The following is an 18,677-nucleotide window of genomic DNA, read 5'->3' as shown; positions in this document are numbered from 1 at the left end:
TGCGTCCTAGAGTTCCCTCTGTGCCACCGTGTGCCCCTCAGGGGATACAATTGTGGATCCCAGGGCGTGGTATGGTCTCTGGCAGGAGGCAGGTGTTAATAACACTTGTTATATTGAGTTGAATAGTAATGAAGATCCAGAATGAAGCACGCCTCTGGGACATCTAAGTTAACTCAGTGGCCTAGCAGAATTAAATGGTGCTCTGCGGCAATAAATTGCTTTTGTCTTTGGTTCCTACACACTGCCACATGGCACACTCTAATAAATTCATTTGGTAGTGCCCCCCACAGTCTGGCTCTCAGAGACGTCCCTCTCTGCTCCTGCCCCTCTCTTCCCCCATCCCCCCCCCATCCCACCCCCACTGTGGCCCTGGAACAAATGCCAGTAGACTTCTCTGGATGGAGGTGAACTCTTTATTCCATTAGTGACCAGTACAGCAGTGCCGCAACACAGCAGGGGCCCTGCCTAAGAACCCCAGGCAGAGTAGAGAAGGATGGGGCCGGATACAGAGCAGAGGGACAGGTACCCCAACTCTAGGGCCCTAAGCTAAGCTGGCCAAGGTGAAGGAGTCTTCCCTCCCTCCTTCCCTCAGCAGTCATGAGAGAAAGGACTGGGGAAGGGTGGACCTCTCTATGGACAGTAACGCAATCTGAGTCATCTACCATCCTTCCTAAAAGCACCAGGACAGCAGTGAAGAAGGAATGTTTCAGGGCAGGGCCATGAAAGGACTTGTTGGGACAGCTAAGGGTGGACTCAGCTCGTGTGTGTGTAGCAGGGGCAGCCACCTATAGTACTTAGCAAATGTGACATAGCTGCTGAGCCACAGGACCCGCCTGAGGGCAGAGGAGACCAGGAACAAGGGCCTCAGAGCACCAGGGCCTGGGAGAGGGGCCCAGGGGCCAGAGGCCACCCTCCCCACTGCTTCGCCTTGAAGAGGAGCCTTGGGACAGGTGGCTCCCACCTGGAGCAGGCCTAGGTGGAGGGCCGCCTCTGGCCTGACCCACCTCATGTGTAGGCCATCTTGCTGCATACCCAGGGCCGGGTCATCAGACATTCCGTCGACACCAGCCTGGTAGGCTCCACGAAGACGCACTCCCCCGGTCCTGAGATGGGGAATCTGTGACCAGGAAAGAAGAGACCAGGCAGCTCACATCCTGTAACACACAGCTCATCATTGGAACGGCCCAGCTTAGGAAGGCCCTGTGGCCTGCCCCTCCCTCCCTTCTTCTCTAGGGCCATCTTGCATGATATGGTCCTGCTTGCAGTGACATGTGAGGCCCCAATAGACCTAGCTTTCCCTCCCACCATATCCCTACTTTGTGCCCCTTCATTCCAGCTGCATGGGGATGTTCTGGGGATATTTCCTAAAAATATAGCCTGCACTTTTCCATCCCACCTGCGGAAGCCTCATTCTCCCAGGGTCAGATCACTGTCCCTTGCTCCATGGTACCCACTTCAAAACCAGTGTCTGCCTACCCTCCCTGCCCGCACCTTGGGGCACACTCATCACAGCCTCCAGGAAACCTGTGTCTGGTCACCCTCCAGCCCCCAAGATGGTCACCTGCTGGACAGTGAGCTACATATGCTCTGATCTCAATTCCCCTACTGTGCAATGTCCAGCATACAGGAAGAGCTCGCTATAGATGGCTTGATAAATTATCTTCACAAATCAGGAATGGACCTAAATAACCCTAATTTTTTAATAGTGGGGGGGGGTTGCCTAAAAATTAATTGAATTCAATCCTAGACCTGTTTTGGTTTTGTTTTTTTTCTGTAAAATCATACCTTTAACATCTTAGGGGTTTCTCCTTAACCTCATTTGTTCACCCTAATCTGTGATCACTCAGTACAGGCAAAGTCCCCTCTCCCTGTTGAGGCTGCAGCTGGGGTTTAAGAAGCGAAGGCATTAGAATGCCTGCTCCCTTCAGTTTCCATGACAGGGTTCCAAAGGCAGGATCTCCTCAGGGTCAGAGAAATGGACCTAAAGGCCTCTTGGTGGTCAGCACTCCAGCACTCTAGGGCTAGGAGGTAAGGAAGGGAGGCAGAAAGTCTAAGACTTCCTCAGCAGCACTAAGATCAGATCTGGGGTGGGAACTGAAAAAGGAAAGGAAAAAGGGAACAAGAAGAGGCAAAGAGGACAAAGAGAGATGCCAAGATGGAGAGCTCTGGAGACTAGAGAAAAGGAGAAGGCAAGAGTTGCCAACAGGCCACAGGGCTAACTGGGCGAAGGCCCACCTCAGATGAGAAGGTGGCTAAACCCTGGCTTCTGGCCACAGTGGAGAGCTTGGGGGTCTCAGGTGCTCTTCTGCTCTGACTGTCCTTCTAGTTCTTGCCTTGGGGATGCTCACATGTCATCGTCATGAAGGTAAGCAGTTGTGCCCCCTCCTCCCTCCTCAGCTTCTGTTCCTCCAGCCAAGGGTGTGGACTAGAAGCTGAAGTTCTTATTTCCCTTATGCATTTCCTTAAACCTAGACTGATGCCCACACATATATACTCTCACCACTTCTACTGCCATCAGATACTCACTATCACCAGCACTGCCACCATCACATGCTCACTTCTACACCACTAGACCATGTAATGCTGCCACCCCACACTCACTGCCAGCACCTCAGTACAGCACCTCAGTACAAGGTATTTTCTCTTAAGAAAATGTGGCAGAGAATGCTCGTGAGTGCCCAGTATTCAGATTCCCTTTCTTCCTAGCAACCATGTTTAGGTGGTACACGGCTGCCCAGAGTAAAGGCTCCATCTCCCACCCTTCCTTGCAGCCAAGTGTGGCCACAGGGCTAAACTCCAGCTAATGGCATGTGGACTTCAGGGCATGTCCATCTGTCCCTCTTTCCCCTTCCGGCTGGATGGAGAATGGATGTGGTCTTAGAACACTCTGGGCCATGAAGATGAAGGCCCTGCTGCGCAGGTGGGAAAGTAACAAGATAAAAGAAGCCAGGTCCCCAACACCATGAAGCTCTGGTGACTACATGGGGCAGAGCCTTCAAGCCAGGCTGGACTTTTGTGGGGGAGAGAGAAATAAACCCATTATCTTTAAGTGAGTCACACTGCTGACTCTGGAGATCAGTATCTCTAGCTAAAACAAAACCAAACATTTCTCTCAATAGGTAGACCTTCCCCTGTCTAAGCTTGGTCACCAGAAGATGAAGCTCACGTGTCTGGGTCAAACGGATCCCCATTGACCCAGTGAAATTCGTCCCCCACTCTGCGCAGGCCAATCCAGGGCTCCCTCCGTGTGAACTTGAACATAAATTCCTGCACCAAGAAAAGAGGGAAGACTCAGAGTCAGATACATTCTCCTGACCACTCACACCTCCCAAGACAAACTTCAGCTTGGAGGATATTGACTCTTAGAGGTACAAACTCGGAGAGGACAGTGTCCAGTACATCCTGAAAATGAGGCATTAGGGTTACAGAATTCTCTGTGGTCACATTGCCAGAGCAGCTCTGAGCTGCTCACAAACCTCCTACCGGTTCTCTCCAGTAGCCTCTCATGGGTCCATGGCTTTGGGATTCACACCCAGGAACCCTAGAACAGGGCTTGTCCTCCTAGTTCCATGGTCACTACAGGTCAGCACTCCTTATATGCAGGAAGCTCAGAGATTGCCAGCTATGGACTATCTGGGGCAAATTTCCATGCTCGGTTTGATTGTCCTCTACCTGCATACCTCTGGACCTTTCTTCGGGACATCTATGTTGGGAATATCACAATGTGTATCAAAGACAAACAACTGATTTTTAGTCTGTGCTACTTAAAGCTCCATTGTTATCCTCAATGTTCAAATTGGCTATTAGACTCATTAATTGTCTAATTAGCTTCTGTTCAGATTTCTATTCTTAAAATTGTTCTGTGTGCTAAATTGAATAAGAGATCATATCCTGATTTGGACTTGTAGAAAATGAAAGTGTGTTTTTACATTTCACAAGTGTCTTTTATAACTTGTAGTTCTTACATTTTACAGTGGGGAGCTTAGCTCAGCAAATTAGCCTTGGATTAAACTAACTGGCCTTGACAATGGAAGTGTACCCTGCTTGGGGTTGTCCCTGTGGGGTCTGAATGCACACCCCATAGCTATACAGTGGCTGGGTGTGTTCTGGAGACAAATCCCAGTAGAGCACCCAGTCCTTAGGGCATGGCTCTCCCCTTAGAGACAGAGACTGGGGTCCCTCACCTCACCCATGCGCGCTCACCAGCTCCTTCTGGCTCTGAATCACAGCCAGCGCAGCCTCATGGGTGTGGCAGTACTGCCTGCCTGTGTTCCAGTCTCGTGGTTCCTCAGAAAAGAAGTAGCATTTCCTTCCATAGAGCAGCCACTCCTCCGGGCAGGGAGCGTCACATTTAATGCAGCCCTTGGAAGCTGCAGGGAAGAGAGAGATGGTGGTTCAGCATCCCACAGCTCACACCAGGCTGTCACCTGAACCACAGAATCCTGCTCTGCTTTCTACACTTCCTCCCTCCTGTCTTGCTTGTGGCACTCCTTGGTGATACCACTCATCCATCTCTCTTGAGGGAACAACTCTCTCAGAAACATCATGCCTCCCTGTCTCTGTCAAACATTGGTGGGTACGTGAATGAGGAAGAGGAGTTTGAGAGGCTGGCAAGGAAATGAAGTACAAGCAGGTGGTACTTAGGTCAGTTGCACCATGAGGAGAAGTCACAGCAGGTTAAAATCTCCACTTTCTCCAAACCTCCCAAGGCAAGGATCCCCAGAAACTCATAAGCCCTTGGACCACGGGTCCTGCCTTTCCAGCCCACGTGAGGAACATCGGCCGGATCAGGACGTGCCCTCTGGAGTGACCCAGAGCAAACCTGTTCTGTCTTCTACCTCCTACTTGAAGACAGACACCAGCCTCCCCTCTTCCAGAGTTAAACAGGTGCCACTTCTTCCATGAGCACCTTGCAGGGTTTGCTTTCCTGACCGTTCTCCATCACTCCTGGCTCACTGCAGTGTGACCACATTCCCACCAAACACTGCCACCAGGACACGCCAGGTTACCTCAGATGTGGTCCCCAGCAACAGTAATCACAAGAATGCCTTCTGGTTGTAAAAGGCTTTACAGTTTGCAGAATGCTTCAATGAAAATAACCTGTGGATGTGTGCATACATGCACTCTTCTGGAAAAGAAGTCCAGAACTTCCGTCAGATTCTAAAAGGGCTTCCTTGGCAAAAGGAATCAAGCCACCCCCTAGGATTGTTTTCCTGTGATCTATTTCCAAGCCAGGTCTCCCCATCCTCAGAACTTGCATAATTCGCTTTTAAATCCAAAGGCAGACCATTTGTTTTATTTCTTTCACATTTATCTGATTCACTTTGGTTCACTTTAGAGTTTTTAAAGAAAAATATCAATCTTGATTTTTTTTCCATCTGTCTTATTAAGCACTCCTATTTGGATTGTGTCAACTGCAGATTTCATAAGCATACTTTTGGTTTGCTTGTTTTCATACAAGTAATAGGTAAAACCATAAACCAGGACAGAGCCTAGAACAAGGTGCATGCAGTTCACAGCCCTGGAGATGGGCGGCCATGGCTGACTCCCAGCCAATCAGCCAACTCGCTCTGGGCTGCAAGTCCACCTGGGGGGTACGATGCTGTGGCCACATTTCAACCACTTTTCCGCAAGAATCTCCTGAGACTCTGTTGTGCTTTACTGAAAAGTAAACTATGCCTACAGTGTTACCCTGACCTCCCAACCATAAAATGGGCTAAAAGGAAATGGATTTAATTTGTAGTAACTGTTCAAGGTAAACCCACGCTGGTCCCAATGGTCACCATATCTTTCTCTGAGTAATCGCAAACCACCTGTTTATGATGTTACCTCCCCCCTCTCCCCTAACAAGAGAAGACTGGCAGGGACTAATAATAATGTCTGTAGGCTTTTCCCCATTTTGAGTTGTCCACCTCTGGTCTTACACAGCAGTTCTCAGAGATGAAAGACAGAAGCATCAAAATCACTTTTGCCAAACCCAGGACATACTTCTGACATGCATCCATTAACAGGAGACACATTTCCTGTTCATACACGCTCACCTATCCTGAGATGCAGATTCCTTTTTATTTTTTAAAATCACTTTTACCCTTTCAGTTCCACATACCACTCCATGTTTTTCATGTTTCTGCTCTCGAAGTTATTGCTCCCTCTACCTCCTTGTCTCTGGGAAACTCCTATTCTTTCTTAAGGGTTCAACACAAGTGTTTCCCACTTTAGGAACCCCCAAGGTGGTAATATCTCTAATATTACCCTTACCCCTTGACAGGGGAGGCAAGGTCATACTCATCTTTTTCTCAGTATCATTTAGCCCAGGGCCTAAGGCAGAGAGTCCCATGCCTCAGGGACTCAATAAATGTCTACATGGGACTCAATAAATGTCTACTGAATGAATGAATGGGAACTTTAAAGACCCATGTCCTTATCCCCAAATCATCTCTAAGAAGCACTGCCTGCCTAGTGTACCCCAGGTTTGCTCCGAGTTCTTGCAGTCTTTCTGCAGCGGTACATCAGTACCACCCTCCACTCGACCTGCAAGGCTCAGGAAATGGGACTTGTATAGTTCATATGTGTATATATCGAGAACCCCCACATCATATTTTCTATTTACTTTGTTCCCCCAACTAGGAATTACTGGTGTGTCTGGAACTTTTCTTTACCTAATTATACGTGCTTTTGAGAAGGTATGTATACACTGAATTGCATAAAGGCTCTGGCGTCCATGCTCACCCAAGATGCTCATCACCACCAGGATAGCAAACAGCAGGACTGCGATGGCTCCCAGCAGGAGACGCGTGGTGGTGTCTGAGGAGAAGAGAAAGGGATTCAATACCCAGCCATCCTCCACTCCCTGCCAATCCCCAACCCAGCCCCAAGGCCATATCATGATGATGCCCTGGGTTCTTTCCTTCTTTCTTCTCTAAGCATGGGAAAGGAGCCAGGTTGAGGCAGGGAAGAGGACCATTGTCTGAACACCTCATCCTCCACCTGGGGGAGGGCAGGCTCCTCGAGTGCCTACAGGACAAGGGTCCCGGGCCGCCTTCACATCAGCAGTTTCTCCGCACACTTCTTTCCCCTTTCCCCCCCACAGAAGGACAGAGTGAGAAACCATGTTAACTACTGGCTGACCCTGGACAAGAGCAGTTCCGACGGAGGCCTTCGGGGTGCTAAGAGACAACCCTCTCTCAAATCTCCAGCTCACCCCAGCAGAAGAGAAACTCGCTGTTCTGCAGACCCCCTAATATACTTTTTCTAATCACTCGGACACGGAATCTGGGCTAAGGCTGAAGCTACCATTAAAGGACAAGGAATTCACCATGGACTTAATGGTGGAAATGGAACAATACGGGCAATATTCCATTTATTTAAGAACCTTTCAGGACCTTCAGAGTACTCGTTTACTTTCTAATAATATGATAATTGTGAATGTTTCTTTTCTTACCAATAATTCTTATTCTTTTACTGTCTGAACTTATCCAAGAGTGCCATATGGAACAGACCCTCTGCAGTGAGTGCTTAATAAGTTATCAATTTATTTTCTCCCTTCCCTTGGCACTCTCGCAGACAGTCAATTATCAACTCTTGTATTTCATACGTCAGGGATGTTTCTTATTCCCGGTTGTACCCATCTGGTTACCTCCTTTATAGACACTCGTGAAAAGCTTCCTGACTTCCCCCCTCCCTGTTCTGGATCATTCCACACAGTTCTACATATGTTAAGTCAGGATGGGGCTAGCACGGGCAGCATCAGCATCACCTGGAAACTTGTTAGAAAGGCCTATTCTCGGGCTCCACCCCAGACCTACTCCATCCGAAACTCTAGGGGTGGAGTCCAGCAATCTGTGTTTTAAAAAGACTTCTGAGTGATTCTGACACATGCTCGTGTTTGAGAACCACTGTTCTAGAGCACAGTTATGAGTCTGTGTTTTTCCTGCTTAAAAACCCTCCCTCGTGGCTACCCACTGGCCACCAAACCACATATAAACACCTCTGTGTTTGTCACAGCTTTCCAGCTTTTAATCTCCTGCTGTTATCTTCCTGGTCCTTAGGTTTTAGCCAGACCCCCTGAAATAGCCCAGTTGGCCTTCTCAGCTCTGCAGCTGGGTCTTCACTCCCAACATCCTTTTCATCTGCTACCTCTTGACATCCTACCCACCTCTGACACCATCTGTCCTCTCCGAGAAACTTTCCTGACCCCCTGGGTCCTCCCTTTTTTACTTTTAAGCCTTTTTTTTAATCAAAGACATATATGACCATAGTTGAAAGCAGTGCATCCACAAGCCAGCTCTCCTCAAAAAACTGCTTGTTACTCATCCATGATGAGACAAGTACTCAAACCAAAATTGAGAGGAAAGTGTTTAGAAACTTTTATGGTAATTCAACATTACCATGACATCCAGGAAGCATGATAACGTTTTTAGTAATTCATTTGTATTGTATTTTACAAAGGTATCCTGCAAAGGATTGGGAAAAGACATCTGGTCCTTCATCAAGGATAGTTTGGAATGCGCTGATTTAAAGAAACAAGAAATTCTATGTCTTCATTTGGAAAAAAAGGCCAGCACATTCAATTCTTTTAACTGATTCTTTAGTATTTACCTCCAAATCCCTACATGCCACGTGTATGTCAATACTTCCCGACCTCACTATTTTAGATATCATTTGACTTCTCGTTATGATGATGAAGGTTTAGTTCCCTCTGCTTTACCATCCTGCCCTGACCACTTACACAATTCCTACTCTCCCAAATACAGTTACATCACAATTTTAGTTAGATTGTTAATTTGGTGTTATATTCTTGTGACAGTGTAAATAATAAGCTTAACAAAGCCATGCAGCTTATTGTGATTTCTTCTTTCCTATACAATTTTTGTGTCCCTGTAATTAATCATGATGTTGCTTTTCCTTTGCTTAGTCTTCTATATGTTTATCAGTATTTCAACCCCAAGTCTTTTCTAAGATAAGACTGCAAAAGGAATTCTATTTCATCTCGAAGAAGCATGTCTTAGACCCTTCTGACATCTATTCTGGACTGGTTGCCTCCTAAGCCCAACTGTCACCCTGAGATTTCCTTCACCATCTGCCTGAGGAGTTTCTCTGCCTCTTTCCTCTGTTGGCACTCCTCTTCCATCTATCTCATGTCTTCCTCTTTCTTGGTTTACCCATCATTTTTGTAGGCCACATCTCCCACTAGCTGCCTAGGAAAGGGTATAGCAGAAGCACTGCACTACAGAACTCCAGGGAGCAAGCCTTTTCTTTCCGTCCTGTGGTGGATGGAGCCTCATGAAGCAGAAAGAATACGATGAGAATGGTGCCCCTGGAGTTGTGCAACTTTGAGCCCCAACTAGTAGGGGTTGGAAATGATTCTTTCAGAATTTTGAAGGCATTAGTCGATTGTGCTCTAGCTCCCAGTTGTTTCTGAAAAGTCTAAAGCCATTCTCATCCATGATCCATTTAATATAAACTGCTTAATTCTTCTGTCTGGAAGCTTTTAGAATATTTTCCTTCTCAGTGTTTTAACATTTCACCATGTCATGCCTTGGTTTGGGTCTATTTTAATCTATTATACTAAGCAATTAATGGCCCTTTCAATCTGGAAACTCATACCTTCAATTCCAGGACATTCTCTTTACTTATATCATTGGTGATTTCCTCTCCTTTATTTTCTCTGTTCTTTTTTCTAGGGGAAATATAGTTCAATGTCAGTCCTCTTGGATTGGTTCTCCAGTTTTCTCAACCTCCCCCCCACATTCACCATTTCTTTGTCTTTTTGCACTCTTTACTGGAAGATTTTCTAACTTCATCTTCGTACCCTTCAACCAAGTATTTCATTTGTGTTATTGTAAATTTCCAAGGTTTTTTTATTGTTGTTATTGCTGCTGTTCTTTGAATTCCTCCCTTTTATTCTGTTTTAATGATGTGATATTTTTTCTATCCCTCTGAAGATATAATAGGGGTGTTTTTTTTTAGGTTAGTGGGGGTGCAAACAAAGTTTTTTTTGTCTCTGTTTCATCCAAGTTGCTTTTTTTTCTGTTTATTGCTTTTGGCCTCTATGTTAGAGGCTTTCCTCAAATGTCTAGTGATCCAAAGCTGTTCCTTTATGATTAAGGTGGAATAGCAAAGAGTTCACTGGAGTCTTTGACCCATGAGTGAGACTTATTAACCATAGCGTTCATGATAGAGCAATCTTTTGGAGCAATACCTTGGGGTCCCCTGTATTAGTCATAGTTCTTTAGTGAAACAGAGCCAACAGAAGATATCTATAATTATAAGATTTATAAAAGTATCTGCACACCATGGGAATGTAAGAGTCCCAAATCCGCAGGGCAGCCTGCGAGGCTGGCAACTCCAATGAAGGGTCTCAATAAAGTCCACAGGAGAGGCTGACTAGCTGAAGAAGTGAAAATTCTTTCTTCTCCTTAAAAGTCTTCAACTGATCGGCTCAAATCCAATTGATTAGATTATTTCATTTGTTGGAGGCATACCCCTAGTTGAGTGTAGATGTAATCAGCCACAGCTGCAATCAGCTGACTAATGATTTGATAAACCAGCCTTCTTTCTGATTTATCAACCAGCCAGGAAATATCCTTGCAGTAATGGTTAAGCCACTGCTTGCCAGACCAGACAGGGGAACCATCACCTCACCATATTGACACCTGAAGCCAACCACCACCACCACCACCACCACCACCCCACCACCCCACCCCCAACCCCACCCAAACGCTAATCTCCTTAGGTCTTTTCTCTTGAGTAGATCAGTACCCTGGAGAAGACACTTTCACTCTTCCTTCTGGAGGGTATAGATTTGACTGGGAAAGGAAGCTGGAGGACTGTCCACAGCTTTCAATATGTAAATGCTAACTTAATTGCTCTCAGTTGTACTCCTGCCAAGAGATCCTCTTGAGAGGCTTAACCTCAGGTTCCCACCAGGGCAGGGGAGAGGCAGTTAACTGGCTGGACAGAATGAGAAAAAGATCTTGAAGATATAAATCCTGAAAGAAATGTTTAACTAGTCCTCTTGTCCTCAGGCCCTTCTACACTCACGGCCACCAATCCCTGTAACCTTTGGGGGTCCTGCCATGCAACTCAGATTGCTTCTCTGCTTTCTGAACTTTCTCAGGTCAGTAAAATCAGTTACTATTCATCCATTTTGCTTCCTAGCTCCCAAAATTGTGTTGCTGTTGTCTTCTCTCTTGTTCTTTTTTGTCCTTGTGACCTTTTCAAAATCTCTTCATTGTTATATTAATGGGGTCCAGAAGGAAGAGAGAAAATGCATGCATTCAGTCTGCCATCTTTACCTGGAAATCCAACATTTTCTAATTCTTTCTATGAACAAGTTTTCTACTGGCAAGTAACTAGGAGTCTACAGGCAAAGTAGTTTCAGGCATTGTTCTAGTTTGCTAGCTGCAGGAATGCAATATATCAGAAACAGAATGGCTTTTAAAGAGGAGAATTTAATAAGTTGCTAATTTACAGTTCTAAGGCTGAGAAAATGTCCCAATTAAAACAAGTCTTCAGAGATGTTCAATCTAAGGCATCCAGAGAAAGATTCCTTGGTTCAAGAAGGCTGATGAAGTTTAGGGTTTCTTTCTCAAGTGGAAGGGCACATGGCGAACACAGCATCATCTGCTAGCTTTCTCTCCTGGCTTCCTGTTTCATGGAGCTCCCCGGGAGGCATTTTCCTTCTTCATCTCCAAAGGTCACTGGCTGGTGGACTCTCTGCTTCGTGGTGCTACAGCATTCTCTGCTCTCTCCAAATCTCTCTTATTCTCCAAAATGTTTCCTCTTTTATAGGACTCCAGAAACTAATCAAGACCCACCCAAGTGGGTGTGAGACACATTACCCCTAATCCAGTTTAACAACCACTCTTGATTAAATCACATCTCCAGGGAGATGATCTAATTACAGATTCAAACAGAGAGTATTGAATAGGGATTATGCTGCCTTTACGAAATGGGATTTTGGTTAAAACATGGCTTTTCTAGGGGGACATACATCCTTTCAAACCAGCACAGGCGTGGTAAGAGCAGAGGCTCAAACCTTCTCTAAAGGACCAGTCTCTTTCTTTCTCTGCTTTTCTGTCCTCAATGCCAGCTTCATTATAAAGCCGACTCCCCTTGAGCAGCATGATAACTGTGGTAAATATGGCTACATGCATTCTTCCTCTTCTTTACACGCCTATCAGTCATCTTCTATAACCCATTATTGTAACCTTTGGACAGTGAGGAACATGGATCTAAAACCACTTCATCTGGGTTTAAATCTCAGCTCTGTCATTTTCTAGATGTATAATCATAGCAAAGTCTCTCAGCTTCTATTTTGCTTTATTTCTCTCATCTTTAAAGTGAGGTAATAATAGTACCTGCCTCATAGAATTTTATGAGAATTCAATGTATAGTGCTTAGAACAGTACCTGGGAGGTGCTACTTAAGTGTTTGCTAATACCACTGTTATTATTAGTATTAACCTATTATCCTTTAGAGTAAGGACTGTGCTTCACTCACCTTTGGATTCCCTATAAAAGGGCTCAATCATTGCCTTGCATGTTATAAGGCACTCACTGGTACCTAAAAAAATGTGATGGGAATTTAGCAACACTGAATGACAATGTCTCTGGCCAGCCTTAAACACGCTGAGTTGTGGGAAAGATCGTGTGGCTATACACCTGTTCTCTGGAGAAGGGAACCTGAACATTCATCTTCAATGTTGCCAGGTTTGAGGAGCCTCTTCATTCTTCCAATTTCTCAAAATGCTGCATGTTGACAGAGAAAAGACACACTAGGGAGTCCCCACTCACTGTTCACTGTCAGCACATACAGAGTACAGCTCTGGGCCCGGATAATCCAAACAATGTCTTAACAACAATCATTCCTTCTTTTCAATGGCCTGGTGAAATGGAGTTTAGGGGTGCAGTTTATTTATGTTTATAAATGTGTGTGATTTAGCCTAATATTAGAAGAAACAACTAAAAAAAAATACACTCTCAAGTCTAGACAAATCGTCCATCAACTCTTACGCACATTCCAAAAAAGCTGACAGCTGATGTTTCTAAGTCATCAGGGGCACAGCCTAGTAAGCATAATCTTGACGGCTAAAAGTTATCAAATGCAGAGTTTGGTAATTTTGAGATTTTTAAGAGGCTTTGGTAAATGCCTGTGGTTTTGATCAGGAAGTTGTGGGTTTATGCCTAATAAAGAAACTTTCAACATTAAAAATTCAGAATTGGTGAGCACTGAAAAAATCTATAGCCTGAGATATGCAGAATCACTCTGTCCCACCTACCTCCTCCCCACACCACCTCCCATGCCAGAATTATCCCGATAGTAAATCATTTCCAGTCTTTCCAGAACTCTAGCAGGACTCTGGATCACCTTTTCCAGCTTCTTACCTGAAACTGGAGGTAAAAAGAAGGGCTAATATCTGCAGAGAGATAAGAACTGATCAAGAACTTCTGTTTAGCTTTCTGTTTATAAAGCTAAGTGTTCATGTAAAAAAAGCCTTGATCCCAGCTTTATGATTTGAGAAACCCTCCAATTCACTCAACTTGTTAGGAGGAAAAACATGTCTAAACTGGCTGGAGGTGGCAAGGATGTCTGACCATCAAGAGGGTAAGAACTTGCTATGTACTTTTGAAGTACAAGTTGATCATCTCCAATTATCCTCACCAAGCCCAAGGTCCTTGGTTAGCACAGAAAAGCCTGCAGAGTTTTTCACACCAGAGGGCTCTTGAAAAATCCACTTCATATATTAGCAACCAAGATATGTCCTTGGGCAAGATGCTCAGTCTCTCTGAATCTCACTTCCTCATTGATAAAATAGATAAAATGTTCACCAATATGCTAAAGGGTAGATGTAATAATTAAATGAGATAACTACTGTGAATGCCCTCAACACATGGTAGGTGCAGAATAAATGCTTGGTGTATAGGAATAAAGGAGCCGAGGTCCTTCCCTATGAGCTTGGAGTGATCAAGCCAAGGCATCTCCCATTTATCTCATGGCAGGTGCTTGGCTGAGCAGGGGCTGCAAAAGCCCTTCATCCCCAAGACAGGCAGATCCATCATCTCATTCCCAGTACTTTTCAATATCTGTGGACTGTTAATTACATGGACTGTAATTTGGGGCAAAGAAGTGAACTCAAGATAGGCCGACCAGGAAGCAAAGAATTTCAGTCAAGTGGCTGGTCACCCCAGTTCCCTGGAATCCCCGTTAGAGCTGCAAGATGTCAAGGAGCTATAGAGAGAAGCTACCCAGAAATTTGGCCTGTGTAGCCCTAAGAGGTATTACCTGACTCAGCAGATGAGGAAACTGAGACTCAATCAAGGTGTTTCAGTGTGCTAAAGCTGCCAGAATGCAATATAGCAGAAATGGGTTGGGTTTTAAAAAGGGGATTTATTAAGTTACAAGTTTACAGTTCTAAGGCCATAAAATGTCCAAACCAAGGCATCCAGAGAAAGATACCTTAACTCAAAAAAGGCTGATGGTGTCCCCAGGGGCAGCTTCTCTGGGGGTATTTTTTTCTGCATCTCCAAAGGTCTCTGTTCAGCTCTGCCCTGTCTCTCTGCTCTTTTTAAGGACTCCAGTAAACTAATCAAGACCCACCTTATACGGGGGGGGGGGGGGGGGGGGGGGGGATAGGGAGCACACCTCCACATAAATAATCTAATCAAAAAGTTACAACCACAATTTAGTATGTCATATCTCCATATCATCTCATTAGAAATAATCTAATCAAAGGTTTCCCCCTACAATGTTGGGTCAGGATTAGAGGAACATGGTTTTCTGGGGTACAAAGTTTCAAACCAGCACACAAGTTTAGGCTGTGGCGGGGGAAGGATCCGGTTCAGGTTTACTAGACTCCAAACCTAGTGCTCTTCGCATCTCGCCATGCTGGCTCAGCCCCATCCTGTAATTTCTGTAAGGGCATGGATGTTCCCAGTGCCTAGAACTGTCCCTGGACATTGCAGGCACTTAATAAATATTTACTGAAGTGAAAAGTGAGAGACCAAAGGCTAGGATGGCATGCGGCAACCGGATGACGACCAGTCCTGATTCAAATTCTCTTCTTCTGACAAGAGGTAGGGGTGGGTCAAGGAACAGCCATGAGGCCTTCAGGGGACTGGTAGAGGGGAGGTCTTCAACCAAGGCCTCAGACTCCAGACGCTAAGACGCCTTTGGAAAAAAGTTAAGCCTTAGATTCTGAGCCTCCAAAGACCACAGACTATCAAAGGTGGGAGACAGGGAAAAGAGGGTGAAAGAACCAGAGGCAGCACAGTCACAGAGCAAGGCCAAGCAGGAAGTCACCCCAGGGCAAGTGGGACAAGACTGGACCACAGGGAGGTGCTAAGCAGGGGAGCAGCCTAACCCTGCAGGGGCTATAAGATCCTGTTTCCCAGAGAGAGCCTCTGGGTCATTTTCCCGCCCATTGTGCAACCTCTCCTTCAGCGGCCACAGGTGGGAAATAGGAAGCACAAGGAGCCAAAGTCAGAGTGGGAGGTAAAACAGAAACCAGCTGCAGGAAGTATTAAAATAGAGGTTACAAATGCCCTAAAGTAACCTCTTATTCTTTGTAGCCCTTGAAAAATGTTTACGAATGAATGAATGAATGAACAAATCACAGGTAAAAGGAGGTGGGCCAGGAGTGAGCAACTTCAAGAAATAACTTTGACTGGAACGAAGCCTGGGGTCATAGGGCAACCCCAACAATAAACCTGGAGATGCCTGCCCCAGGAAAGGGTTTTATCCATCTTTATTCAACTTAACTTTTCTCCACCCTAAGTTCTTCTGCAACAGCTCTTCTGCTCCTTTGATACATCTTTGCCTCTTCCAACCCTAATCACCCCTCTGTCTTCCAGTTCTTCAAAGAGTCTGCACAGCCCCTCCTCAGTCCACATCTCCTGGCCCATTAACCTTTGGACGAAACCCTGACATTCCTTACCCCACCTTCCCCTTCTTGGCAGTCCTACCAATATGCCCTGGTGTGGGGACTGCTTATGCACCCTCTCCGTGGGGTCCTCCCTGACCTCTAGCCTCGGTCTGACTGTACCAGTTTTATAAGGGCAAACCCACCATCCAACTATAATCAAACCTCTTCAACAGCCCCTTCAGAACAAAGTCCACACTTCTTGGTAAGGCCTTATCTCTTCTCACCCATCCACCTCCTGGTTCTCCCTAGGATTCAGTTCCCTACATGGGACACTTGCTCAGGCCACCTGGCCCTTGAATAGTTGCTCCTTCAGCCTATTGCACTCTTCCCTCTCCTCTCCGCAGGAAGCCCTCCTTTTCTGATACCTACCCCTCACCTCCTGGGGTTGAGTGATCCAGTCTTTGAGCTACCCTAGTAATTGTTACCTAAGCCCTCAGCCTTTGGATTTGGGGTTCTGGGAGCACCCTGAGAAGAATCCTGAGTGCCTGCCTTCTCTTTCCAAATCCAGCACCTTCCACTGCTTCTCTCACTGCACACCACAGGGTGGCCAAATTTCCTAGAACTCATGAACTTGAAATCTTTTTTCCACTGTGGTTAGTGCCCCCTTAGCCAGCCAGGGGTCACTCCTTGGACCCGTCTGACTGGAAGGGGTAGGTGAGACCCATGGCCCTACAACAAGCCTCGTGTATACTCTCCACCTCTCCCCTCCCCACACGGCCCCATCACCACCAGGTGCTCTCCCGCCATCCTTCTCAAAGGGCTCCGCACCATCTCTGAGCTCTGCAGCTTTTTGTTCCTTTACCTTATGCATTTTCAGATTCATTCAGGTCACCCTCTCAGCAACCCGTCAGACAGGTGTCAGTAACCACCACCCCACCCCACCCCTTTACCCATAGGAAAACGAAAGCTCGGAGCATGCAGCCTGCTACAAGGTCAAAGAGGTGGGATTAAGACTGTTATTACAGGTGACCCCAGACTCTCCCTTGCCCCCCGCCCCCGGCAATATGGCATCTAATAACTCCGAAATCAAGCCTCCAGGTTCTTGCGCCACACTCCCTGCCCTCCCCAACAGGAGACCAGCCAGCCAAGGTGACTCTGACCCGCCTCCCAGGCCGGCCGCCCCCGAGGACCCCGGGTCCGGGTGGGCGGTAAGAAGGCAGAGGCAAAGGGTTCCCGGGCCGGGGAGGGGGCCCAGAGTCCCGCCGCTCGGCGCTTACCCTCCAAGGCCGCCTTCCAGCTGGTGCTGCCCTCGTAGCCGGACCCCGATCGCCGCAACAGCCCCTCCGGGCCACGGGCCTCGGCCTCCCCGGGCGAGCGCGGTCTGGGCGCGGCGGGGGCAGGCGCGGGACGGGACGCGGGGGGCGGCGGGGGCCTGGTCCGCGCGGGGGGCTCCCGGGCCGGCTCCATGGCCCGCGCTCCGCCGCGCCGCGCCCGCGCTCCTAAGCCGGGGTGCGGGGCCCAGCCCGACGCGCACTCGGCGCTCCGCGCTTCCTGCGGGCCCCCCAGGCCGGCCTTGAGGTGGGCGAGGGTCGCGGTTGGAGCAGGCCGGGGCTGAGCCCGGCTTCCCCGGCCAGCGTCTTTTCACCCGGTCGCCGCTGCCGTAGCCTCGCAGTCTTCGCCGCCGGCGTGCGCGCTGCGCCTCCCCTGCCCGAGCCGCAGCCTTTGCACGCGGGGGAGGAGCGGGAGGAGGCGCGCGGGCACCAGGGAGTGGTGCGCTGGGGGGCAGAAGGAGGAGGCGCGGAGGGGTGGGGATAGCTCCGGTGTCTAACCTGGCCATCCCGGGACAGACCCGCTCCTAAGGCAGGAGGCGAGATATTGCAGAGCAAGGAATTGGTTTTTAGCCAGGAGACATGGATTCTAATCCAGCTCCACTTCACCAGTCTCCTGTTTGCTCATCTATGAACGTGGAAATCAGGTGTACGTGAATAATGCAATGAATTCAAAGGAAAGTGAGTCGCTTTCCTCTGGGCTGCCCTGGAGCTGAGGAAGAAGGGGTGTAGCTTGGCCCCCAGATTCTTAACAGATGAGAGAAACGCTGGAAACAGAACAGCGAGAGCAAAGGTCTAAGGGGACAAGTTTGGAGAAACATTTCAGATCCGATGAACGTTTACTGATCATCTGCTTTTGGGTCAGGGGCTTTCACATACAGTAGCTGACAGCACCCCCAGTTCAGGCTGAGAACTAGAATTAAAGAGGTCAAAGGTATTTTTGAAGGTGGCACCATGCAGGTATGGTTGGCTGGTTTTCTGACAGCCATGCCCTTCACTGGGCCTGCACGCTTTCCAAGGCTGATCCACAATCACCTCATTTCAATGCATCCAGCCTTGGACTTCTATTCCTCTCCAGTTCCAGTCCCCACCTCTGTTTTTTATCTCAGTCTGTGGTTCCCTACCCTCAACTTCTGTGCTCTTAATCCCCAAATCCAATCAGCACCAAGCTCAGGGCGTCTACCTTTTAAAGTCTTTCATTCTACCCATTTGTCTCCATGCCCAGGTACAAGCTGATTTCATTTCTTGTGTGACCACAGCAGCAGCCTCTGAATGCATCTCCCAACCTTCACTCTCATTCCCTCCAATCCAATTATCTCTGTAACCGCACCAGAGGGATCTTTCTAAAGTGCAAACACCCCTTCAGTGGCTCCTTTGTCAACTTTTGACAGGGCTACAATATCCTTGATGGTCTAAGTCTCTCTCCCCTCTCAGGCTTCATCTCCTTCTACCCATTCTCTGCTAGCCCAGATACACCCAACTAT

The 18,677-nt window shown here is 47.4% G+C and overlaps 1 protein-coding gene across 2 annotated transcripts; it reads right to left on the bottom strand.

The window, feature by feature from the left end:
* Positions 1-649: 649 nt before the first annotated feature.
* Positions 650-17,332, bottom strand: CLEC2L (C-type lectin domain family 2 member L). 2 transcript variants are annotated; one of them, XM_077146522.1, is made up of 5 exons: positions 17,143-17,332; positions 6,730-6,804; positions 4,204-4,370; positions 3,167-3,267; positions 650-1,117 (listed from the first exon to the last, which is right to left on the bottom strand). In XM_077146522.1, exons 1-5 carry the CDS (start codon positions 17,330-17,332, stop codon positions 1,006-1,008), a joined length of 645 nt encoding a protein of 214 aa, XP_077002637.1. In that variant the 3' UTR covers positions 650-1,005. The 2 variants fall into 2 exon arrangements, with proteins under 2 accessions (XP_077002637.1, XP_077002706.1); XM_077146591.1 differs by lacking the exon at positions 6,730-6,804.
* Positions 17,333-18,677: the final 1,345 nt, after the last annotated feature.

The sequence above is a fragment of the Tamandua tetradactyla genome, chromosome 1 (genome assembly GCF_023851605.1).
Source record: "Tamandua tetradactyla isolate mTamTet1 chromosome 1, mTamTet1.pri, whole genome shotgun sequence".
Taxonomy (NCBI): Eukaryota; Metazoa; Chordata; class Mammalia; order Pilosa; family Myrmecophagidae; genus Tamandua; species Tamandua tetradactyla.
Note: the sequence above shows the minus strand (reverse complement) of the source record. Positions and strands in the feature narration are given on the sequence as shown.